This window comes from Sminthopsis crassicaudata, chromosome 1 (genome assembly GCF_048593235.1).
Source record: "Sminthopsis crassicaudata isolate SCR6 chromosome 1, ASM4859323v1, whole genome shotgun sequence".
NCBI lineage: Eukaryota > Metazoa > Chordata > Mammalia > Dasyuromorphia > Dasyuridae > Sminthopsis > Sminthopsis crassicaudata.
This window is the reverse complement of record NC_133617.1, coordinates 546306921-546333727: the sequence shown is the minus strand read 5'-3', so window position 1 is coordinate 546333727 and position 26807 is coordinate 546306921. Positions and strand designations below refer to the sequence as shown.

General features: G+C 34.3%; 1 protein-coding gene across 6 annotated transcripts in view; it reads right to left on the bottom strand.

Annotated features, from left to right (window-relative positions):
• LMNB1 (lamin B1) overlaps positions 1 to 26807 on the bottom strand; it is a 77439-nt gene that overhangs the window by 26001 nt on the left and 24631 nt on the right. For all 6 annotated transcript variants that reach the window (XR_012484693.1, XM_074281968.1, XM_074281972.1 and 3 more), the window contains 4 exons: positions 22125 to 22281; positions 20459 to 20584; positions 19699 to 19869; positions 18499 to 18624 (listed from right to left, as the gene is read on the bottom strand). Coding sequence is in view for 5 of the 6 variants with exons in the window: in XM_074281968.1 (XP_074138069.1) it covers positions 18499 to 18624; positions 19699 to 19869; positions 20459 to 20584; positions 22125 to 22281 (580 nt within the window). In the remaining variant the exon portion in view is untranslated. The remainder of the gene's footprint in view (positions 1 to 18498; positions 18625 to 19698; positions 19870 to 20458; positions 20585 to 22124; positions 22282 to 26807) is intronic.

Here is a 26807-nt window from a genome sequence, read left to right as displayed (position 1 = left end):
TACTTATTCGGTGCTATATCAATTAAGCTATCAAAGAACTTATTTATAGAATAACAAAATTTAGCAAAAAAAAAAAAAAATCAAAAATATCAAGAAAATGTGACAAAAATACACGAAAGAATGGGACTAAGTAATACTAGATCTCAAACTATAACACCAGATAAGAAACAGAGTGGCTGATCAATGAAACAAAATGGGTTTTTAACAGAAGCAAACAAGTAAAAGTGACAAACATCTGCTATATCCAAAGATCCCAGCTATTAGGGAAAAAACTCACTATTTGAAAAACTGCTGAGAAAACTGTAAAGTAGTCTGGGAGAAATTAGGCATAAACCAATTCCTTACACCATAAACCAAGCTAAAGTTCAAAAATAGGCATTTGATTTAGACATAAAAATTGGTATAATAAGAAAGTTGGGGAAGCAAAGAAAATATTACCTGTCAGATCTATGGATAGCATAAAGTTCATAACCAAACAAAAGATAGAGAAGTCCACAGGAAGTTAAAATTCAATAATTTTGATAACAATTAAGGTTTTATACCAACAAATTCAATATAGCTAAAACCAAAAGCATGAAACCCGGGGTGGGGGAGGTAGAGGAAAAAATCTTTGTTTCTCTGATAAAGGTTTCATCTCTCAAAAATATAGGAAATGAGACAAATTTATGAGAACAAAAGCCATCCCCCAAATAATAAATGATCATGGAATATAAATAGGCAGTTTATAAAAAAAAAGAAAAAAGAAAAAACTATGAATAATCATATCAAAGGATGCTCTGAATCATTAGTAATTTGTAAAGGACTAAAACTGAGCAAAGGCACTAGGATAATGAAGCATGTGAGACTAATTGCCAATTGGACAATTCTCTAATAGCATGTTTAAAGGATGACCCTCCCCAACTATTCTGTGCTGACTTGATTGGTGGGACAAAGAAGGGGAAATGACGTGTGTGGGTAGAGTAAGAGCAGGAAATTGAGGCATTCTCTCCTGGCAGTTGAGAGAGGAAGGTGGTGTGGAGATTACTAGATCTAATCCCCTGACAGCGAGGTCAAGAATAAAGACTTTTGAGTAGCCTGACTCCAGCTGATTTCTGGGAAGACAGAGTTCCAGCAGTAATTAGAGAAATCCAAGTTAAAATAACTGACATACCACACCTCATACTCATTAAATTAGCTAAGATGACAGAAAAGAAAAATGACAATTTTAGAGGGGACATGGAAAACAAAACAAGTTCACTAATTCAATGTTAGTGCAGTTGCGAACTAATCCAATAATTCTGGAAAATAATCTGAGACTATGACCAAAAAGTTATTTAACTGAGCATGATCTATGGGCAAGCAATGCATCTAGATCTATAACCTGAGAACAAAGAGACAACAAAAGATCCATACGTATAAAAATTTTTATAGAATTCTTTATCTGGTGAAAAAGAATTGGAAACAGTTTGCTCATCAATAGGGAAAGGCTGAAAAAGTTATGGTATATGAGTGTAATGGAATACTATTATATTATGAGAAATGATAAAAGCACATGATTTCAGAGAAAACCTAGGAAAACTTATTTGGAGTTATACAAAGTGAAGTGAGCAGAACTAGAAGAACGGTTTGCATAGTAATAGCAATACTGTAAATAAAATTAACTGTAAATGACTTAGTAACTGATCAATACAATGATTACCATTGCAAAAGACTCATGAAGAAAAATGCTATCCTTGTCCAGAGAGAGAAATGATGAACTTCAGAATCCAAACTGAAGCACATTTTTTCCCTTGCTTTTTCACATGGGATTTGTTTTTATTTGGTTTTCTTCTTCAATGGGAACTGAATTTGGAGGAGAAAAAACAAAATTTTGATAACTGAAAAAAAGTTTTAATAAAAAAATAAAAGTAGTTACTCACCTGCTACTCAGTATTAGTTGTTATTGGATAGATGTTGCAAGGTCATACCATCACCCTGTTTCCCAAGAATGCCTATTATGAGATGGATGATACATGATGGTCACTCTTATAAGGTAGATATAGCACGGATCTCTCAGCTGTTTCTGCCTTTCAAAACAAGTTGTGGGGAAACCAGCCAAGCTAACTATTCCACAGAGATCTGGAAAATGCACCAGATTAAATCTTAATTGAGAAATCCAAGAAAAAAGTCACAACGAGTCATTTATTTTATAGTCTACAAGAGCAGGAGAAAGAGAGACTTGTGGACACTAGGGACAATGTCTAGTTAGAAGAGGCCATACTGCCTTCATGGATAGAGAATGAACCAACAAGTGAACAAGGTCCTGCTCAGCACTGAGGACGAGAGCAAGAATAGATCATAGCATGGAGAGACCTAACCTTCTGGAGGGAGCAAGAACAGGTCCTATCAACTTGTGACCTAGCCAGGTGCCAGATAAGATAACCTATCACTGATTAAGAAATCAGTTCAGGATTGGGAAGGGTCTTTAGATATAGATTAGATACTGAGCAAGGAGCAAATAAAGTAAGCAGTACCTATGCAGTTCTGACCCCAAAAAAAAAAAAAAAAAAAAAAAAAAAAAAAAGAGTTCATTGGTATAATCAGGGCAGGGAAGGCAGCAGTTATTTCTCTGAAACTGCAAAATTTTTTCCAGTTGGCTATCAGAAACTGAGTCTCACAGCAGTATAACAGAAACTGTAATTAAGGGTCAAGCCCACAGTTGTTCTGTCTGGTCCCAAATCCAGGTCAAGACTACCTCCAGAGGTCAGACTCTGCCCTTGGTCAGACTGTTTTGATTGTACTGAAAATGTGCAGGTGCCCAGACTGAATTGTTCCTGAGATCATGGAACTAACACTCAATACCCTACAAAAGCAGCAGCAGGATCTAAAAGGACACAAAAGAGGACCAAGGAATGGTCCTTTTCAAAGTGCAAAAAGCCTGGCTTAACATAAGGACCAAAGTCAGAAAATAAAGCTAGAAGAATGAGCCAATAGCAACAACAAAAAAACTCATTACACCTTTTCTACTTAACAGGGACATTCAAGATGCCAACTCAAGAGAATGACTCTAAAAGATCTATAAGAAAAAACTCAAAGAAAAACACATCTTTGAGAGTACAAGAAATAGAGAGAGTAGAAGAAATAAAGAGGTTAAAAAAAGAACTAAAAAGTATTTTATTTTCAAAAAATGAAGATTGCTTTTTAAAAAAGGAACTATTTGAGTTCTCTAGAAAAAAAAACTGGAAAGAAAATCAACCGCTTCACACAAAAATGCAAACCATATACCAGTAACAAACTTTGAAAATTAATATAGACTGGGTGGAGCCAAGATGGCAGAGAGTAGACAGGTCTTTATTTGAGCCCTCTCTGGTGTCCCTCAGATGAATACCAGATCAAGCCTCTGAACTGGTTTTGGAGGAACAGAACCCACAAATATTTGGAGTTTAACAAAGATATTTTGGAAGAACTTTGGAAATTCTGGAAATTAGTATGGCAGAAATTAGATATGGATCCACACTTAACACCATATACCAAGATAAGATCAAAATGGGTCCATGATTTAGGCATAAAGAATGAGATCATAAATAGATTAGAGGAACAGAGGATAGTCTACCTCTCAGACCTGTGGAGGAGGAAGGAATTTATAACTAGAGAAGAACTAGAGATCATTATTGATTACATCAAACTAAAAAGTTTCTGTACAAACAATACTAATTCAAACAAAATTAGAAGGGAAGTAACAAATTGGGAAAATATTTTTATAGTTAAAGGTTCTGATAAAGGTCTCATTTCCAAAATATATAGAGAATTGATCCTAATTTATAAGAAATCAAACCATTCTCCAATTGAGAAATGGTCAAAGGATATGAACAGACAATTCTCAGATAATGAAATTGAAACTATATCCACTCATATGAAAGTGTTCCAAATCACTACTGATCAGAGAAATGCAAATTAAGACAACTCTGAGATATCACTACACACCTGTCAGATTGGCTAAGATGACAGGAACAAATAATGATGAATGTTGGAGGGGATGTGGGAAAACTGGGACACTAATACATTGTTGGTGGAGTTGTGAAAGAATCCGGCCATTTTGGAGAGCAATCTAGAACTATGCCCAAAAAGTTATCAAACTGTGCATACTCTTTGATCCAGCAGTGCTACTACTGGGGCTTATATCCCAAAGAAATACTAAAGAGGGGAAAGGGACCTGTGTGTGCCAAAATGTTTGTAGCAGCTTTTTTCGTAGTGGCTAGAAACTGGAAGATTAATGGATGTCCATCAATTGGAGAATGGTTGGGTAAATTATGGTATATGAAGGCTATGGAATATTATTGCTCTGTAAGAAATGACCAGTGGGATGAGTTCAGAAAGGCTTGGAGAGACTTGCATGAACTGATGCTGAGTGAAATGAGTGGAGCCAGAAGATCACTATGCACTTCAAAAACAATACTGTATGAGGATGTATTCTGATGGAAGTGGAAATCTTCAACATAAAGAAGATCCAACTCACTTCCAGCTGATCAATGATGGACACAAACAACTACACTCAGAGAAGGAACACTGGGAATTGAATGTAAAATATTAACACCACTGTCTCTCTACCCAGGTTACTTATATCTTCAGAATCCAATACTTAACATGCAACAAGAAAATTGGATTTACACACATATATTATATTTAAGTTATACTGTAACACATGTAAAATGTATGAGATTGCCTGTCATCTAGGGGAGGGAGGGGAAAATCTGGAAAAATGAATACAAGGGATAATGTTATAAAAAAATTACTCATGCATATATACTGTCAAAAAATGTATAAGTATAAAATTAATAATTAAAAAAAGGGTCTGTTTCAATTGGGCAGGGAGAGGGAGACAGCATAGTATATAAGCACAGCACAGGGACTCCAGAGTGGTGTGGCATCTACACAGGAAATCAACCTGGGGGCTCTAAAATAGAGCAGCTGTTGGTTACTCTGTCCTGGATAGAACAGATCAGCAGATTAGCTGTGAGACATCCAACACAAATACAAAAGGCAAATAATGAGTCCCTGAACCCCAGAATAACATGGGATTTAGCCACAGTCACCCAGAACCTAAAGGAGCAGCAGCACCAGCTGAGGACAGCCTGAAATCACTGTCACATGGGACAATCTCCTCTTTTCCCCCAAGAGCAGACCTCAACCTTTTTTTAACAAATGAGCAAAAAACTCCAAAAAAGCACTAACCATAGATAGTTTTTATGGACAAAAAGAACAGATCTCAAAATCTGAAGATCCTAAAGACAAATTATCTCCAAATGAAACCCCAAAGGCTGATAAAAGTTGGTCCTCATCTCACAAGGCTATTTTGGAAGAATTCAAAAAGGATCTTAAAAGAAAATTAGAAGAAAAATGGGGCAAGGAAACAAGAACTTTGCAAGAGTATGGAAAGGGAAACAGAAATTATCTGAAGAAAAGTCCTTAAAAATAGATTTGATGAAAAGGAAAAATCATATAATTCCTTATAAAATAAATCTGACGAGATGGAAAAAGCAAGTAACTACTTATAAAACAGATTTATAAAAGAAACCAATTAATTGAAAAACAGAATGTGAAATGTAAACTCCAAAATGAAAACGCTTAAGAACATCATAGCTAAAATTCAGAATCATAAAATCAAGGAGAAGATTACAGGCAGCCAGAAGGAAATATCAAGGAGCCACAAATAGGATTACCCACAACCTAGCAGCTTACACTTTAAGTGAAAGGGCTTGGAATCTGATATTCCAAAAGGCAAAGGAATCTGGATTGCAGCCAACTAAATTGAGCATTATTTTTCATGGGAAAAGATGGTCTTTCAATGAAACAGACAAATTTCATTTATTTCTGATGAAAAGACCAGAGCTGAACAGAAACTTTGATCTTCAAATACAGAATTCCAGAGAAGCATAAAAAGGTAAAAAGTAAAGAAAAAAAACTTTCTTTAAAAATGTTAAAAAGTTTATATCTCTATATGGGAAGATGATATGTTTATCTCGAGATCTGCTGTTCTGGTATGGGTATACTTAGAGGGTGCAAATACAATTTGATTTTACAATGATGATATAAAAAAGAAACTAGAGGAAGAAAGGGTGTTCTACTGGAAGAAGAGGAAAATGGAATTAAAATGGGATAAATGACAACTCATGAAGAGGCAAAAAAAAAAAAGAAGGACCTATTATAATTGAGGGAAAGAAGGGGGTTGAGCATTGTGTGAATCTAACTCTCCTCAGATTTAGCTCAAAGAGAGAATATCAGTTATATTTAACTTCACAGAGAAAGTTGTCTCACTCTACAGGGAAATAGGAGGGGAAAGGGTATAAAGGATAAAGGGAAAGGCTATCAGAAGGATGAACAGAAATAAAAGGGAAAAGGTATAAGAAAGGAGGAAAAACTGTAAAAGGGAAGAGCTGTTTAAGGGAGGTGGCGGCCAGAAGCAAAATAGTGGTGACAGGGAAAAGTTGAAAGGAAAGAGAAAAGTATAACTTGGGGAAAACAAGATGGCAGGAAATACAGAGTTAGTGATTTTAACTGTGAATGTGAATGAGATGAACTCTCCCATAATAGCAGACTGGATTAAAACTCAGGATCCTACATTATGTTGTTTGCAAGAAACATATTTAGAGCAGAGTGATAGATTCAAAGTAAGGATAAAAGACTGGAGCAGAATCTATTATGCTTCAGCTGAAGTAAAAAAAAATAATTATAATAAAAAAAAAAGCAGGGGTTAACGATCCTGATCTCAGATCAAACAAAAGCAAAAATAGATCTAATTAAAAGAGATAAGGAAGGAAACTGCATCTTGCTAAAAGGTACCACAGATAATGAAGTAATATCCATACTTATTTTATATGCAAACAAGTGGTATAATATTCAAATTTCTTCTGGAGAAGTTGAGTGCTGCAAGAAGAATTAGACAGCAAAACTATACTAGTGGGGAATCTCAATCTTGCTCTCAGAATTAGATCACTTGAACCATAAAATAAAAAAGAAGTTAAGGAGGAAAATAGAATTCTAGAAAAATTAGGTATGATAGACCTTTGGAGAAAATTGAATGGAGACAGAAAGGAAAATACTTTTTTCTCAGCAGTCCATGGAACCTATACAAAAATCAACCATGTATTAGGGCATAAAAACCTTGAAATCACATGCAGAAAGGCAGAAATAGTAAATGCACATTTTTTAGATCATGATGAAATAAAAATTACATGCAAATGAAAGGCCAGGGGAAAAATAGAGCAAAATTTAACTGAAAACTTAAATAAAGCCTAAAGAATGAGTGGGCGAAACAACAAATCATAGACACAATCAATAATTTCATCCAAGTGAATGACAATGAGACAAGATACCAAAATTTATGGGACACAACCAAAGCAGTTCTTAGGGGAAGTTTTATATCTATAAGTGCTTACTTTCATAAAACAAGAAAAGAGAAGATCAATAAATTGGGCATGCAACTAAAAAAGCTAGAAAAGGAACAAATTAAACCCCCCCAATTAAATACTAAATTTGACATTCTAAACTCAAAGGAGAGACTAATAAAATTGGAAGTAAGAAAACTATAGGGGGCAGCTAGGTGGCTCAGTGGATAGAGTACCAGCCCTGAAGTCAATAAGACCTGAGCTCAAATCTGACCTCAGATACTTAACACTTCTTAGCTGTGTGATCCTGGGCAAGGTCACTTAACCTCAATTGCCTCAGCAAAAAAAAACAATAACCCAAAAAACAACAATAAAACTACTGAATTAATAAACAAAACTAATACACATAAATAGGTAAATCTTTATAATAGATACAAAAAAGATAAATCTTTAGTTAATTTGATGAGAAAAATAAAAGAAAAAAACAAATTGTTAGTATCAAAAATGAAAAGGGAGAACTTTCCATCAATGGAGAAGAAATTAGAGCAATAATTAGGAGTTATTTTGCCCAACTATATGTCAAAAAAATCTGATAACCTAAATGAAATGGAGGAATACCTACAAAAATATAGATTGCCCAGATTAATAGAAGAGGAAATAAATCACTTAAATATTTCCATTTTAGAAAAATAAATTGGCGGTAATAAGGGGAAATTTTATATCTTTAGAGGCCTACTTGAATAAAATAGAGAAACAGAAGATCAATGAATTGGGCTTGCAACTTAAAAAGCTAGAAAAAGACCAAATTAAAAATAAATTGAACAAGCTATTAATCAATGCCCTAATAAAAAATTTCCAGGACCAGATGGATTTACATATGAATTCTATCAAATATTTAAAGAACAATTAACTCCAATAATATGCAAACTATTTGGAAAAATAGGGAAAGGAATCCTACCAAATTCCTTTTATGACATAGATATGGTACTGACAGCTAAACCAGGTATGGTCAAAATAGAGAAAGAAAATTATAGACCAATTTCTCTAATGAATTAATACAAAAATCTTAAATAAAATATTAGCAAAGAGATTAAAGAAAATCATCCCCAGGATAATACATGACCAAGTAGGAGTTATACCAGGAATTCAGGGCTGGTTCAATATTAGGAAAACTATTAGCATAACTGACTATATCAGTAACCAAAGTAACAAAAACCTTATTATCCCAATAGATGCAGAAAGAGCATTTGATAAAATGCAACATCCATTCCAATTAAAAACACTAGAGAGGATAGGAATAAATGGACTTTTCCTTAAAAAAGTCAGCCATCAGCAAGCACCATATGTAAAGGGAATAATCTGGAACCATTCCCAATAAGATTAGGGATGAAACAAGGTTGTTCATTATCATCATTACTATTCAATATTGTATTAGAAATATTAGCTTTAGCAGTAAGGGAAGAAAAAGAGTTGAATCAGAATAGGTCATGAGGTACAAAAGTATGAATTCTGCTAAGAGGGAGTACTGAGGCCATCTCAACCTTTGATGCACAATAAGTTTTCTGCCACGTTGCAGAAACACCCTTGTTGAACAAGGAGCATTGATTTGTGATCATGGGAATGAATGTAAACCGAGGGTCACAGCCAGTGGCTATGTAAACAGGGATTCCTGACCAGGGCCTCTCACTTGTGAGTGAGTTGCTAAATTGCTGGATTGACTCTCCTCCCACTGGCAGATACCATATATACCGCAAAGCCTACGAGCTACTTCTCTGAATGGTGAATGGGGATTGCCTACTGTTCACACGCTGATGATGCTTGTAAAAATGTATATCAACAAGGCTATATGCCATAATAAACTGGAGCTCTTTTCACACCCTATGAGTCTTTTGTCTCCTTCATCTCGTCTCTGAAATCAAAGGGCTCATATGCCATGAGCTCTTAAAAGACGGCCACAACAATGAGGAAATCAAATGATCACTCTTTGCAGATGAGATGATGGTATACTTTGAGAATCCTAGAGTGTAATGTTCTCTTCTCTAAAATATAATGTTCTCTGGGAGCAGGTTTCTTGGGGAGCTTCTGGAGGCAGTCTTAGTTTCAATTCAGTTCAATAATCACCTTAAATTCAGCCAGGAGTTAAAATTCAAATCCTTTATTTTCTCCTTCAAAGTCTTAAATCTTTCCCATTTAGCTTTCTAAGAGGCCTATCTCTCTCCTTGGTTCCAAGAGGTCTTGCCTAATTTTTTTTTTTTTTCCTGAGACAATTGGGGTTAAGTGACTTGCCCAGGGTCACACAGCTAGGAAGTGTCTGAGGTCACATTTGAACTCAGATCTTCCTGCCTTCAAGGCTGGCTCTCTATCCACTGTGTCATCTAACTGCCCCAATCCAATTCCAATTAATCAATGATGGACAGAATCAGCTACACCCAGAGAAGGAACATTGGAAAATGAGTGTAAACTGTTAGCATTCTTTGTTTTTCTCCCCAGGTTATTTTTACCTTCTGAATCCAATTCTTCCTTTGCAACAACAACAACAAAATTTGGTTCTGCACATATATATTGTACCTAGGATATACTATAACATATTTAATATGTTTGGGAATGCCTGCCATCTAGGGGAGGGAGTGGAGGGAAGGAGGGGAAAAATTCGGAACAGAAGGGAGTACAAGGGATAATGTTGTAAAAAAAAAATAAAAATAATAATAATAATAATAATTACCTATGCATATGTACTGTCAAAAATATTGTAATTATAATAATAAAAAAAAAGTTAAAAAAAAAAAAAAGAGCTCTTGCTGCTAGTCCTTTGTCTCTCTAGCTTCAGCCTCTTGTCCTCCCAATGTCTCCAGCCAGCACAAAGGTGGAATGAATCTGACTCCGCCTCTAAGAGAGCGGGCTAGTGGGCTTTTGTGGGCTTGTGGATCTCCCAAAGTCAATCCTAATTAAGACTCCTAGCTTATATATGCTCTCTAAAGGTGTGCACTCAAATGTTTGAACTAATGTGTGAACTAAGTACATAAGCACTGTCTCTATCAATTCCAGTGACTTAGCACCTTGTTTCATGTTCTGGCCCATAACACTAGAGTATCAACTAAAAAACTACTAGAAATAATTCACAACTTTAGCAAAATGGCAGGATGCAAAATAAATCCACAGAAATCATCAGGATTTTTATATGTTATCAACAATGTCTAGCAGCAAGAGATACAAAGAGAAATGTCATTTAAAATAACTGTAGAGGGGTAGGTATGTGGTGCAGTGGATAGAGCACCAGCCCTAAAATCAGAAGGACCTGAGTTCAAATATGGTCCCAGACATGTAATACTTCCTAGCTGTGTGACCCTGGGAAAGTCACTTAACCCCAATTGCCTCAGGGGGGAAAAAAGAAAAGAAAGAATAAAATAAAACAAAATAAAAGTAGATAATATAAAATATTTGGGAGTTTACCTAATAAGATAAAGTCAGGAACTATATAAACACAATTACAAAACACTTTCCACACAAATAAAGTCAGATCTAAACATCTGGAAAACTATCAAGTGCTCATGGGTAGGCCAAGCTAATATAATAAAAATGACAATACTACCTAAATTAATCTATTTATTCAGTGCCATACCAATCAAACTCCCAAGAAATTATTTTATAGAGCTAGAAAAAAATAACAACAAAGTACATTTGGAAGAATAAAAGGTAAAGTATTTCACGAGAATTAATGGAAAAAATGCAAATGGAGGTCAAATAAACTATATTATAAAGCAGTACCATATGGTACTGGCTAAGAAATAGAGTAGTCAATCAGAGGAATACATTAGGTTCACAGGACAAAATAGTCAATGGCTTACAGTGATCTAATGTTTGACAAACCCAAAAGATCCCATAGAACTCACTATTTGACAAAAACATCTGGGAAAATTGGAACTCAGTATGGCAGAAACTAGGCATTGACCCACCCCAACACTTTAAACTAAGGATTCTCAAACTACAGCCCTCAGGCACGGCTAAGGATGTTTATGTGACCTGCTGGGTTATGACAAATGGGCTGAAGGGCAGAGACAGAGTGTGAGTTGTTGTTTTTACTATAGTCCGGCCCTCCAACAGTCTGAGGGACAGTGAACTGGCCCCCTATTTAAAAAGTTTGAGGACCACTGCTCTAAACTATGATGAGATCAAAATGGGTTCATGATTTAAACACAAAATAGTGATATTATAAACAAATTAGAAGAATAGAATAGTTTACCTCTCAGATCTGTGGAGAAGGCCACAAATTCCTTTCAAAGAAGAATTGGAATACATTATTAAATATAAAATGGATGTTTGATTATATTATGCTAAAAAGCTTTTGTACAAATCAAACTAATGGAGACAAAATTAGAAAGGAAGCAATAAACTGGAAGGATTCTGATAAAGGCCTCATTTCTTATATAGATAAAGGATTGACTCAAATTTATAGTAATTCAAGCTGTTTTTTTTTAATTGATAAATGGTCAAAGGATACGAACAGACAATTTTCAGATAAAGAAATTGAAACCATTTCTAGTCATATGAAAAGGTGCTCTAAATCACTATTGTTCAGAGAAATGCAAATGAAGACAACTCTGAGGTACCTCTCAGATGGGCTAAGATGACAGGAAAGGCCATGATGAATGTTGGAGGGGATGTGGGAAAACTGGGACATTAATACACTGTTGATGGAATTGTGAACTAATGCAACCATTCTGGAGAGCAATTTGGAACTCTGTTCAAAGGGCTATCAAACTACTGGGATCCCAAAGAGATCTTAAAGGAGGGAAAGGGACCCATATGTGTAAAAAATATTTGTGGTAGTCCTTTTTACTAGTGGCAGGAAACTGGAAACTGAGTGGGTATCCATCAGCTGGAGAATGGCTGAATGAGTTATGGTATGTGAATGTTATGGAATATTATGGTTCTATAAGAAATGATCAGCAGGATGATTTCAGAGAGGCTTGGAGAGACTTAGGTGAACTGATGCTAAATGAAGTGAGTACAACCAGGAGATCATCGTACACAGCAACAGCAAGTTTATACAGTTATCATTTCTGCTGGACAATGAGATAATTCAGGCCAGTTCCAATGATCTTGTGATGAAGAGAGCCATCTGCACCTAGAGAGAGGACTGTGGGAACTGAATGTGGATCACAACATAATATTTTCACTATTTTTTTTGCAAGTTGTTGCATTTTGTTTTCTTTCTTATTTTTTCCTTTTTGATCTGATTTTTCTTGTGCAGTGGAAATATGTACAGAAGAATGTTTAACAAATATTGGATTCCTTGCCATCTAGGGGAGGAAGTGAGGGGAAAGGAGGGGGAAAAATTTGGAACACAAAGTTTTGCAAGAGTGAATATTGAAAATTATCCATATATAAGTTTTGAAAATAAAAACCTTTAATAAAAAAAAATACAAGTAGAAAAAAATTAATACAGCCTGAATAGAAGTTAGTGATTCTACAAGATTAGAAGAAATATTTTTAAGAAGTCAAAGATTGGAAAAATGTTAAAAAGTATAATTATATAGCAAAAACAAGTAAGCTAGAAAACATCAGGCAAATATGATTTGACAATCACTGAACTGCCTGAAATTCATGACCAAAAAAGGAGCCCCCCCCAAAAATCATAAAACTGTCCAGAATCTTAGAACTAGAGGACAAAATGAAAATCGAAAGGCTCTACAAGGCCCACCTGAAAAATCATAAAATAAAAACTCCTAGAAATATTATAGCCAATATTGAGAGTTTGAAGGTCCAAGAAAAAAAAATTACTGCAAATAGCCAGAAAGAAACAAATTAAATACAAGGATCCACAGTCAGAATCACACAAGATTTAGCAATTACCATCCTAAAGGAATGGGGAACTTGAAATACAAAATTTTGGAAAGAAAATGATACAATTTACAAAAAAGAATAATTTGATTTTTGAGGCCAAGTGAAATAAATAGAACCAAGATATCATTGTATACAGCAACAACAAGACTATGTGATAGATTTGGGTCGTTTCAACAATGAGGTAATTTAGGCCAATCCCAAAAGACTTGTGATGGAGAGTCATCTGAATCCAGAAAAAGGACCATGGGAACTGAATGTGGATTACAACATAATATCTTCATCTTGTTTATTGTTCTTTGCTTTCTTTTTTTTCCTTTCTCATTTTTTTCTTTTAGATCTGATTTTTCTTGTGCAGCATGATAAATGTGGAAATATGTTTAGAAGAATTGTACATGGTTTCACCACTCTTGGACTATTTGCTGTTTAGGGGATGGGTTGAAGGGAAGGAAGGGAGAAAAATTTGGAACAGAAAGTTTTGCAAGGATGAATGCTGAAAACTATCTCTGCATGTATTTGGAAAATAAAGAGCTATTATTAAAATGTTTTAAATTTATTTAAAGAATAATTTTATCAAAATTTAGTCAAAACACACAGGAGAAAAAAATAGGTCTTTAATGAAAGAGAGTATTACCAAGCACTGCTAATTTAAAAAAAAAAAAATCAACTTTGAAATACAAATACTGGAGGAGTCAAGTCAATTAATAAACATTTATTAAGAACCTGCCAACACTGCCAAAATATTAGAATGTAAACAGTTTATCTTTAAAAAAAATCTTTATATAAATTGCTTGCTCATATTTACCATGTTTTGGAGGAAGGTTTTCTTTTTTTGTTGTTTGTTTGTTTTTAAATCCTCAGGAATTGGCAACAGTTTTTAGTAGTATTGGTAGGTACTTAATAAATGTTTATTGACTAACTTGACTCTAGTGTTTGTATTTCAAATTTGAATTTGGAAAAGAAAATATAGAAATGTTCTCAAGAAAACAACTCCTTAAAAATAAAACTGGTGAAATGGAGAAAAGAAAAACATACTGAAGAAAAACACTTCTTAAAAAATAGATTTGGAGAAATGGAAAAAGAAAACATTTTCTTGAATATGAATAAAGTTGATGAAATAGAAAAAGAGAACACCTGAAAAAACAGAATGGGTGAAATAGAAAGAGAGGGTAGGAAACTGACCAATTCAAGGACCAGCCAGATTGTTCACAATATCTACTCCTCCTGAAAAGAGCTGATGAATTCATGTTATAGAATAAGACATATCTTTTGTATATGGCCAAGGTAGGAATTATGAATATTGGTTAGGTTTGGTTTTCTTTCTTTTTCAAAAAGGAGAAGAAAAGAAGATGGATTTTCATTAATTGAAAAAAAAAAAGAAATTAAATTGAAAAGTAAATATATTGTAACTACCAGAGACTGAGTCCTTCAGTAATTTAACCTTATTTCCTCCACTAACTTAATGAGATCTTTCTTACAAGGCCCATTTAGCCTTTTCCTTCCTTCTTAACATACAGTCTTCAGTGACATAGAGGAGGAAAAATTGTCATAGCATAACTATACTGATTATAAATCTATCTAGGAAAAAGGAGAGCCCTTATCTGAACTGGTGGCAATCTTCAAGCCTTTGTGGACTTCAGCTCTTCTTTGAAACAACTTACAGATGAGCTTCTCAAGGTCGTACCTTCCATGAGATTTTCTTCCAGTTGAAGTGTATTTAAACTCTGCCTCTTCTGACTCTTCAGGTCAGGTACTCTAGTACTCTACTGCTGTGCAGTGTCCTGAATTGTAATTTCCTTGCCTTTATTAAAAGACCCTTGTAACTGTCGCTTTTGCAGTCTTTTACTTTAGGTTGATATTTCTGGTGTCAAAAATTAGATTCAAAAACTTCAATTATGTTTGACCAGTTTCAACCTAACACACCTTAGTTTTAGACTTAGACACCTAGTACCAGAGGAGAAGAGGGAGCCATTGGCAAGTGATCCAAATTTTTTTCCAGTAAAAATCTCTTCTGGGTTTGTCTTAGTTACTGCTGATATCATAAATGCCCTTTACACACACACACACACACACACACACACACACACATATATATTTTAACCCATTTTTGTTATTTGAATTCTCAGAAATTAAGTTCTAGGTCTCCCCTACTTTAAGAATCAAATCAAAATAAGGAAGGACTTTTCCTATGCTCCCAAAGTGAGGGGGAGTCCTTAGATTCTGTCCTCAGATGAGGGTTTCAACCATTGTCTTCTTCTTTACCACAGACATCAGAGTTCCCTTCACCCATGATTATTTTTCTTTATTGAGGCGAGAAAGAAAGTCTTTCCAAGTCTTTCCTTTACTTTTCAATTTAATCTGAGATTGCTCATGCTTAGTGGGAAAGATCTAGCTGAAAACCTTGTAATTTTTATTTACCTCATTACATGAATGCCTTTTTATTCCCCAATTCATTTTTCCCTTTAAAATGAACTGTCACCCCAAGTAGAGTTTTATTCTTGACACAGATTTTTGTCCTTAGCCATACCTTTTATTTTGCTATTTGCAAGGATCAGGCCTTCCTGAGGAAGCTAGGAATGTTGGGTCTAGAATCAAGAAAACTTTAGTTCAAATTTAGCCTCAGACATTTATGGCAAGCCACTTAACTACTGCTTGCCTCAGTTTCCTCAACCATAAAATCAGATTAATATCATCTACCTTGTAAGTAGGACTGTTGTAAGATAATACTTATAAAAAAAACACCACATAGTAAATGCCATATATGAATGCTCATTGTCTTTCCTCTTCTCCCATTTTGTGACTTGAAGGTTAATCATGGTATTATGCTGCCTCTTGGGAATGCTACTATTACTTTGACCAATTACCTTATGGAGTTGTTATTAGGATAAAATTAATTTAAAATCACTGCAAAACATGTAAAAAGTACTAAGTGCTGAAAATAAAAAAAATAAAAAAATAAAAAAACCACAACCAAAAACTCTGCTATCATGAAGTTCACAGTCCACTGAGGAAGACAACATGCAAAGCAACTATATACAAAAATGATATATACATAATACACACATGTATACACAGAATAAATCAGAAATTAGCAACTAAGGGAATGAAAAGACTTCTGGTGAAAAGCTGAAGGAAGAAGTCAGGGAAGCCATAAAGCAGTGATGAAGAAAAGAATTCTATACATTGGGGAGAAAGTCACTGAAAGCAGAGAGAAGTAGGAAATGGAATATTTTGGTGTCACAGATTGCAGAACACATGAAGGTAATGAAGTATAAGATAAAAGAGTAATGAAAGGTTTTGAATGTCAGACAAAGAATTTAGGGTTTTATATTTGATTGTAGGGATGATACAAAGCTGTCACAGTTTACTGAATGGAGTTGAGGGGTGGCAGGATAGGGAAACTGAATGGTCAGACCAACACTTTAGAAAGATCAATTTGAGTAGGGAAATATTTGAGGCAGAGAGATCAAACAGCAGGCTACTGCAACAGTTCAGGCATGAGGTAAGGAGGGTGTACTAGGGTGATAATAGTGTCAGAGCAGAGAAGAGGAAATATGATAAAGAATATGAGAGATGTGAACAAAAACAGAATAATCATAACTAGGTAATAGCTTGGATATGGGAGATGAGAGATAGTAAGGAGCTGAGATGAAATTCAGGTTGCTAACCATGGTGCCTGAGAAGATGGTGGTAGCCTTCGCTGTAAGAGGAAGGAAAGATAATGGGCTGAGTTTTGGACACTTTTTTCCTATAAAACAATCAATTTAACATAAGCAATACATAATCAGATAGTAAGATTTGGTGTTAGGAAAGAATAAGAGCTGGATAAGGAGATTTTACAATTATCATTACAGAGGTGATAATAGAATCCATGGGAGAAAATATCAAGGGATATAGTATATAGGAAGAGGAGAAAAGAGACTAGGAAAAGAGTCATGGATTAGTGGGAAAAACCTGGATGAATATTTAGCAAAGAAGATTGAGAAGGAGGGTTATGAAGAAGGAGGGTCAGCTATGTAGGTATATAGAAGAAGGTATTCATGAAGAAAGGACAGTCACAGAAATCTTGGAAAGTATATCAAGAGAAGAAGATAATCAATCATGTCAAAGGCTACAGAGAAGTCAAAAAAGACCTAAGTAAAGATAATTAGATTTGGCAATAAATAGATTATTAATAACTCAGAAGTAAAAATTTTCAACTGAATAATAAGGTCAGAAGCTAGATTGTAGAGTTGTGAAGAGACTTAGAAGAAAAGAAGTGTTATTATAGACCAGTTCCTCAATGATTTCAGCCATGAAAGAGTGGAAAAATAAATTATGATAATTATTATAGGTAAGTGAGTCAAGTAAAGGTTTTTGAAATATGGATAAGAAATGGCATGTTTGTAGGCAGTGAAGAAATAGCCTTGCTAGGAAGAGATCAAAGATAGTGAGAAATCAAAGATTAGTGAGAGAGGGAGTAATGGAAGAGGCAATCTGCTAGAAAATATGGGATAAAATAGATTAATTTTTGCATGTACAGGGGTTTGCCTTGGGAGGGAGGAGGAAAAGTACTTCTTCAAGTAAAACAGGAATGAAAGAGAAGATAGTGACAGAAATCAACTGAGTGATATGAGATGAGGAAAGGGGGAAATGTAGGAGATCTAAGGAAATGGACTTGATGTCTTCAGTGAAAGATTTCAGCTAGGAAAAATGGGAGGAGGAAGATTCATGGAAGAGGGATCAAAAGGTCTGACTGAGTTTCTGTGGGAGGTAGAATAGTGAATAAAAAAGGGACATGTGAAAAATTCCTTCCTGCAGTTAAGAGTCCAATTAAATAAGTTTTGATTAGTGTAATATCTATAAAACCAAAAGTTTTTAACAAAAGTATTCCTTGTCTTAAACTCATCCCATGCCCCAAAAAACTCATTCACATAATTCATGTAAGATCAGCTTTTTTTCTAATTTATAATCATTCCTTATAATGACTTTCTTGAATGACATTAAGAGAAATAAGGTTTCAGAGAAGAGAGTTAAAGCAAATTTGAGGACTGCATCAAATAATGAAGAAATCATTAGATTCTGGGTCCATCACAATCATTAAACCAAACCTGGTTTCCTCAACTATAAAATAGAGTAATGATGCCATTCTTCCTAATTTACAGGATTCTTAGAAAAATCAGTTGAGATGTGAAACATTTCTTTGAAAAGTATAAAGTGCTATATAAATACAAGATGAGATCAATATCATCATTATTAGAGCAGAGATAAACAAGGCAAAAATAATAAAGATCATGTCAGAAGATTTCTATTCCAAGTGGCAAAGCATGTTTACCTCTTTCTGTAAGTTAGAAAGCTGGGAGGAAAGGCTTTCAATCCTCATCTGGCTTTCCATCAGTTCTTCTCTGGCACTGTTGACAGTGAATGCAGTCATCTCTGAAGACAATCTAGCATTTTCAAGCTAAATAAAATAAATAAATCTAAGTTAAATTCATCATGTAAATAAGCACTAACAAAAGCAGAAGCATGAGTCAACAAGAGATGTTTCATAAATAAGTCTGCTAGTAAAGAGTTGTTGAAATACAGGAAAAGCATCATGAAGTTTCCTGATCTTGAAAATGAGAACTAAGTCTAAATCAGTGCTAGACTTACTATTTTCAACATAGACAAAATACAAAAAAAAATTAAAATAAAATAAAAATTAAAAAAAATTGATGATTTAATAATAAAGGTAATGATGGTTCCAAAGCTTTTAATAGTGGTTTTTTTTTCATTTAATTTTTAACATCTTATGTAAACTTCTAATTAGATAACTGGGAAATGTCAATTCTGGTGTGGTAGTTACTTAGAAAAGTATATCACATTTTTAACTTAACAAGTTAATTAATTCATTAACCAACCTGATCCTATAAATTAAGAAATAAGAGATAGTAAATTTAAAATCAGATAAAGCATATTATCAAGGCATTAAGTAGCTTTTGTTAAGGCAAACAAAAATCCCCAATTAACTTTGAAAGACTTGGGTTTCCTCACACTGATAAAGGAAGGTAGCAAGCATTTATTAATTGGCAAGCACTGTGCTAAGCATTTAATCTTTACAACAACCTTGGGAAATAGGTGCTACAGTTAAGAAAAATACCTCATTTATACTCAAAGAGGATAAATATTTTGCATAGGTTCATACAACTACTAAATTTATGAAGCCACATTTGAATTCAGGTCTTTTTAATTTAAGGCCCAGTGCTCTATCCACTGGATCATAATGAGATAGTTGTTGGTAAACAAGTTACAGTCATCATGTAATCTTTGTCTAAAATCAAAATATGATTTTTCTGGTGATTTGCAAAACTGTTTAGTTTATGAACAACTAAGAAAATCTGAATCTGTATAAAAGAATAACTTCTCCTATTCAAATCTGATTCTTTTTAGAAATGTCAAACTTAACTGCAACTAACAAGTTCTATCAATGACTTTATGCAATATCCTGTCAAATGATTAGAAACTTTTAAACAAATAATTTGGAAGAGTTTCTTACTTTGGCATGATAACTCTGTTCTAGCTCTTCTTTGTACAATTTCACTTGTTCATTGTGCTGCTCTCTCATCTCTTGGACTGCTTGAGCTAATTTGTACTCATACTCAATCTGGCGCCCAGAATCCACTTCTACTAAACGTGTTTCATGTTTTCTTCTTGTTTCATTGATCTCCTAGAAAAGAGAAAAACAACTACTCAACTCCCATAGACACGAAAGTAATGTGAAATTGCAAAGATTAGCATTTTCATATCTAATGTATTAACTACTTTTTAGTTATGAAGGGAAAAAAAAAACCTAATCATCAGGCTAGATTTACTACTGGAATTGTCCACTAAAGCAAATGTTGGCTTCTCCAAGTCCTTGACCAAAGCAAACAGAAAATTATGTATGACTATCATTTCTAGTAAAAGAAACCAATCAACAACAAACTGTTCCTGATAAACTCTTCAGAGAATGAATAAGATTCACATTCCTGATTACAGTAATTTCAGTTCCTTGTTTGTTTAGTCAGCAGCAATAGTCAGTAATTTATTTGTATCCACTCTTTTCAGATAAAGGATGAAGTCATCAATGTAGATAAATATAAATTATACAAACATATATATATATATATGCATATATATGTGTATGTGTATATACACACACACACACACACACACACACACACACACACACACACACACATATATATAATTTAAATAAATAGCTATAAGGGCATTTTTCATTTTTACTTTAAAATTTTAAGTTACTTTTTTTTTACCTCTTCATACATATTTTTGCGAAACTCCAGGTCTTCAGTGAGACTTTGACAGTGGTTCTCAAGATCTACTTTAAGTAAGGTTTCATCTGCTAACTGATTCTTGGTAGCTGCTAAGGAAGCTTCCAGCTAGAAAAAAAAAGGATATAATTAGTGGAAATAAATACATAAGGAAAAAAGAATCTCTGCAACACAATAGTCCTTCCATATTTTATGGCAAGAAAATATGAAGCCATTTGGAATCAAATCAAACTTACTAAATTTTAAATACCATAACTGTATATAGATGTGCGTATCTACCTGAATTGAATATTTATACCAAGCTTACTCATAAAAATAAAATGCAACATCAAGTGAATTTTTACTTTCTGTTAAATGAGAATGAGAAAGAAAAAAGACATAAAATTCATCTTCCTCTTGCTATAAGCTTCATTAAGGCAGAGTATTTTACTCATCTTTTGAACACAACTAAGTATTCAAAAATATCTTGGTATACAAAAGGAGTTTAAGAAATATTTTCTCCATGAAATTTTTTTAACTGAAATGCAAAGTCAAATTTTTAATTTTGGCTAATTAGTTTATACTTTTCCTTTTATTAGAGCAGCATATTACAGAAAATAGTTTCCTACTCTTAAGGAACCTGCAAATCTAATGGGAGAAGAGAACATGAAAAACAAAAGATTAATCCTCCCCTCTCCCCCACCAAAAAACCCAACAACCCTTTATTCCAACAAGATATAGGCACAATAGTTTGGAGACAATTTTCAGAGGAAGGCATCAGTAATTAAGAGGATCAGAAAAAGGCTTCTTGCAGAAAGGAAAGATTTCTGTTAGAATCTTTACGAAGTCTAAGAAATAAGAAACAGAGATGAGGAATAGACATTATACACTTTTATAATTTAAACTTCATATTTTATAGGTAAGAAATATGACACCCAGAAAGATTCAATAACTTGTCAATGGTCATACAGTGGCAAAATTAGGATTAACTTAGGCTCTTCCCACTGTTATCACAAGGTCACCTTAGGGGAAAGATGAAAAGGGGGGCAGGTAGGTGGCGCAGCGGATAGATCACCAGCCTTGAATTCAGGAAGACCCGAGTTCAAATCCAATCTCAGACCTTTAACACTTCCTAGCTGTGTGACCCTCGGTAAGTCACTTAACCCCAGCCTGGGGGAGGGAGAAGGAAGGAAGGAAGGAAGGAAGGAAGGAAGGAAGGGAGGGAGGGAGGGAGGGAGGGAGGGAGGGAGGGAGGGAGGGAGGGAGGGAGGGAGGGAGGGAGGGAGGGAGGGAGGGAGGGAGGGAGGAAGGGAGGAAGGAAGGAAGGAAGGAAGGAAGGAAGGAAGGAAGGAAGGAAGGAAGGAAGGAAGGAAGGAAGGAAGGAAGGAAGGAAGGAAGGAAGGAAGGAAGGAAGGAAGGAAGGAAGGAAGGAAGGAAGGAAGGAAGGAAGGAAGGAAGGAAGGACTACTTAATCCATAAACTGGGTTATTCTGTCCATGAAAACAGTAAGTTAATAATAGTTTTCTTTGTAAATAATCTCAAGACTTTATTAAAAAAAAAAAAAGAAGTAGCAATTTTGTGCCAAGGGCAGACTACAAAGAATTAACAAATGAGAAAAGAGAGTTAACCTGCAGTCAGATCCAGAATGGAAGACTTCCACTTATCTCACCTGTACAATTTGGTCCCTCAGCTCCTTCAAGTCATTCTCCAGGCTTTTCTTGTCACCAAGTGCTGTAGCCAAGGCAGCCTCTTTGGCATTCAGCGAAGCTTCGTATTCTCTAAGCTTAATCTGGGCACCATTAAGATCAGATTCTTTCTTGGTATAACTACAACAAATTTGAGAAAAGCTCAGAACACTTTAAAATGACTGATACTGTCTACTTTCTATGCTTCTACCTCCCCAAAAAGGCCAAGAAAAAAACCCCAAGTTTATTCATATTGTTGTTTTTAAATAAAAAATAGTGTATCCTGCTGAAACCAAACAAGGAAACTTAAAAAATTCCATTTACCTCAGAAGGGTTTTGCTGTTTTGTTTTTTATTGGATCTAACATTCTACTGGAGTCAGGGGGCAGAGTACAATCCTAGGAGGAAACTCCCTCCACCATCCTAGATCTGCATGTACTTTACAACTTTTAATTTTAGAGAGCTGCCTGAGGCTCTGAGACTTTAAATGGCTTGCCACACAGGCAGAATAAGTTAAAAACTGGACTTGAACCCATCTCTTCCTATCTTTAAGGTTACCATTCTTTATGCTATGAATCCTAAGTGAGTAGTCTATCAGAATTTTAGTCCATTTTCTATATTAAGATGCCAAATAAAGTATAAATTGCCTACCCTCTCACTATCCAACACACACACACACACACACACACACACACACAGAGTAATTTAAGAAAAGGTAAGTGGGAAGAAAATAGATTGGCCAAGCAAAAACATGAATTTTTTCTTTAAAAAAACAAATTATTCAAGTAATATCCATAGATATAAAAAGATAGTAAACAAAATGTGATTAAAATAGACTAAATGACATAAGACTAAAAGCTCATATTCAACCTAAGGTTTAAACACATCTACTTTGAACACAACTGTGAAGTATCAGTTTCCTTTAATTACTTGTCCAAGGTCATCAGAGTGGTTGAAATGAAGTCTTCTAATTCTAAGTCCAGTGATTTCCAATTCTTTGCTGCTTCTCCAAATTGTTGTATACCACCAAGATAGAGGATAGAGATTGGATCTGTAATTTTATGGGTATGGAGAACTCTAGATAAGGAAATTCATTATAGCATTTTCTTCACAAGTAATAAGTGCAACTTAGAGAGTGTACCTAGCATACTTAAAGATAAAGTTTCCCAAGATCACAAACACAGCACCTATTAAAGGCAGCACTTCAACTCAGGTCTTCCTGGTCTGAAGGCCATCTCTAATCAGTATGAAACACTACTTCTCATGTCACAAACAGAAAGGCCTGTATAGAGAAAATGTCAATTTCTTAAATTCTTGCTTACAAATGCACAATGGTTTTAAATTATCTTCTTATTTACAAACAAACTAAAATTTTGTATTAGAAATTGTAAACCTAGGCATATACAATTACAAATATTGCCACGACTAATTTCAAATCAGTATGGTACAACTTAATGTGATTTTACTGTATTTCTAAATTTATTCTTCATTAAACTGAATTATATAAAACCTAAGAATGATTTGGATACATGTAGCATATTATATGAAACAGTAAAGCTCATTTAATCTACTTGTACACTTAAAATAGTGTCCCTATAATGTTAAATTTTCAGACTTAACCTTTTCTAAGAATATCACCCAAGTATATTTCTCTATTGATGGTTATAGATAGGAAATAAACTTCTAGTTAAATTGTCATACTGAAAATTAAAGAATAAAAAACTATCTAAACAAGTAAAAAATTGTCTTGATCTGTTACTCAACATTAAAGTAATCAAGTGATAATGCTATGAAATAGGAAATTTAATTATATTTTATTTTTGCTCAACTTTCTACCACAGAGCAGCTTCTTTTACCAAAAATGCTTTAGGAAAAAATGTTTGAATTTGCTTAAATAATGTGCTGTTTTTAAAAATAATATTTTAAGTCCTAGATATAAAAGCCACAAGATGGCAGGCTTAACTAAAGACTGCTTGAAAAATTCCTAACTATTTTTTAAAGAATAAGCAATACTGGGCATATTATAGTAATTTATAATAAAGGCAACTTATTTAAAATGGAACTACATAACTGTAGACATTTCCTGAAGTCCAAAAATTATGGCTTATTTCATTATATAAATGCTTTCTACAGTAACCATTACATATGAGGGAATTCCAGCCAACATGACTTCCTTTACAAAAAGCAGATCTTCCTAGTTCCTATACAGGTACTTTAAAAAAATCCTAAAATTAATACCAGAACAAATGATGCTTAAGACATCCATAAGGAAATTACAAAAGGTGATTTAAGTTGTATAGTAGTAAGAGCAACCAGTACTGGACCTGAGTTCAAATTTGGTCTCAGACTAGGGGAAGTCTGATTACCTTTAAAATAATAAGTAAATAAAAATAAAAAGTGATCTTTTTCATATCAGATCTTCACATAGTTGGCCCTGGACAATAGGAGAAAGGACTCCTCCAGCCAAGCAAATATAAGCACTAGTAGGACAAATACAATCTGTAAACCTTCCTTGGGAATCAATAAGAGGAGAAGGTTCTGCTAAAAACAAATAAACAAATAAAAACAAAACACCTCAGGATTATTAACCATTTTGGCACTGCAGTGTTGAGACTTAAGTAGCCAAAGTTTCAAGGCACTGGCATAGCTGTTACTCTATCCTGAAAACTCCAAACCCAGGAAATCAGGAATTCTGAAGCTCAAAGATACAGAGTAGGGAGTAGAGGGGAAGAAGAGGCCTAATCTCTCAGAAGCAGAAGTCTAATCAACAACCCAGAGATCCCAGAGGGAGTGGAAGTAGAATGAACATTCCAAAAGCCCATCAGGGAATAGACCCAGAACCTGCCACAAAAATCACAATTCAGAACTAAAACTAGAGAGAAAAGTAAAACAAAGAAGACACCAGCTAATGTAAAAAAAAAAAAAAAAAAAAAAAAAAAAATTATTATAACTATTAAGTGCAAACAGAGACTCAAAAGAAAAAACTGATTTGCTACAGGAGTTCTTGACAATCTAGAAGAAATGGAGTATGATTTTTAAAAAAAATTTTTTTGAGGAAAGTATTAGGAGAATAAATAGTTTAGAAGAAAAACTTAAGCTTAAGTTAAGCGGTGAACAAGATAGGAATCTGAAAATCAGAAATCAATGGGACTATTTGAAAGCAAGAAATCTTAGAACAAAATTTAAAAATTAAAAAGGTTGAAAATAAGATATATATCAGAAACAAATGACCTAGAAAAGAGGTCAAGGAAAGATAACTTAAGAATCACAGGATTCACTGAAAACCATGACTAAAAAAAAGAGGATGGGAGTGAGGGGGAAGAGCATGCTTGTATACTATATTTCTTTTATTTTCTCTCTTCTTTCCATGTTTCTTTCTTTCTTTTGAAAGACTGGATTCTCTTTATCTTACCCAACGGTGTAAGTATAGGGCTTCTCATGAGCTTATCCCTCTACTGACAGACATAGAAGCTTTGACCTGTTCCATTTCTGACCTTGGCTGGCTTTTAACTCCTTGGGCACCCTGGAGGCCTTTCATTCACCATATTAATGCTAAACTTAGTTTGGATACCCAACTTTGAACTTCCAAGTGCAAGAAATTACCCTTATCCTCAGGCTCCTCAGTAGCTGAGATTGTAGGCCCCATCCTAGATATCATATTTCTTTTTATTTTATTATTTTTTTATTTTTATTTTATTAATTTTTATTAATTTTATTAATAAAATAATAAATAATTTAAAAATAATTTTATTTTTTATTAATTTTTATAATTATGACTTTTTTTTGATAGTACATATGCATAGGTGATTTTTTTTTTTTTTTACAACATTATCCGTTGTACTTCTGTTCCGAATTTTCCCCCTCCTTCCCTCCACCCCCTCCCCTAGATGGCAGGCATTCCCATACATATTAAATATCTTATAGTATATCCTAGGTACAATATATATATGCAGAACCGAATTTTGTTGTTGTTGTTGTTGCAAAGGAAGAATTGTATTTGGAAGGTAAAAATAATCTGGAAAGAAACACACAAAAAAAATGCTCACAGTTTACATTCATTTCCCAGTATTCTTTTTCTGGATGTAGCTGATTCTGTCCATCATTGATCAATTGGAATTGGATTAGTTCTTCTCTATGTTGAAGATATCCACTTCCATCAGAATACATCCTCATACAGTATCATTGTTGAAGTGTATAATGATCTCCTAGTTCTGCTCGTTTTACTCAGCATCAGTTGATGTAAGTCTCTCCAAGCCTCTCTGTATTCCTCCTGTTGGTCATTTCTTACAGAACAATAATATTCCATAACATTCATATACCATAATTTACCCAACAATTCTCCAATTGATGGACATCCATTCATTTTCCAGTTTCTAGCCACTACAAAAAGGGCTACCACAAACATTTTGGCACATACAGGTCCCTTTCCCTTCTTTAGTATTTCCTTGGGATATAAGCCCAGTAGTAGCACTGCTGGGTCAAAGGGTATGCAGATTTTGATAACTTTTTGGGCATAATTCCAGATTGCTCTCCAGAATGGTTGGCTTCTTTCACAACTCCACCAACAATGCATCAGTGTCCCAGTTTTCCCACAGCCCCTCCAACATTCATTGTTATTTGTTCCTGTCACTAGATATCATATTTCAAGAAATAAAAATGAAAACTGAA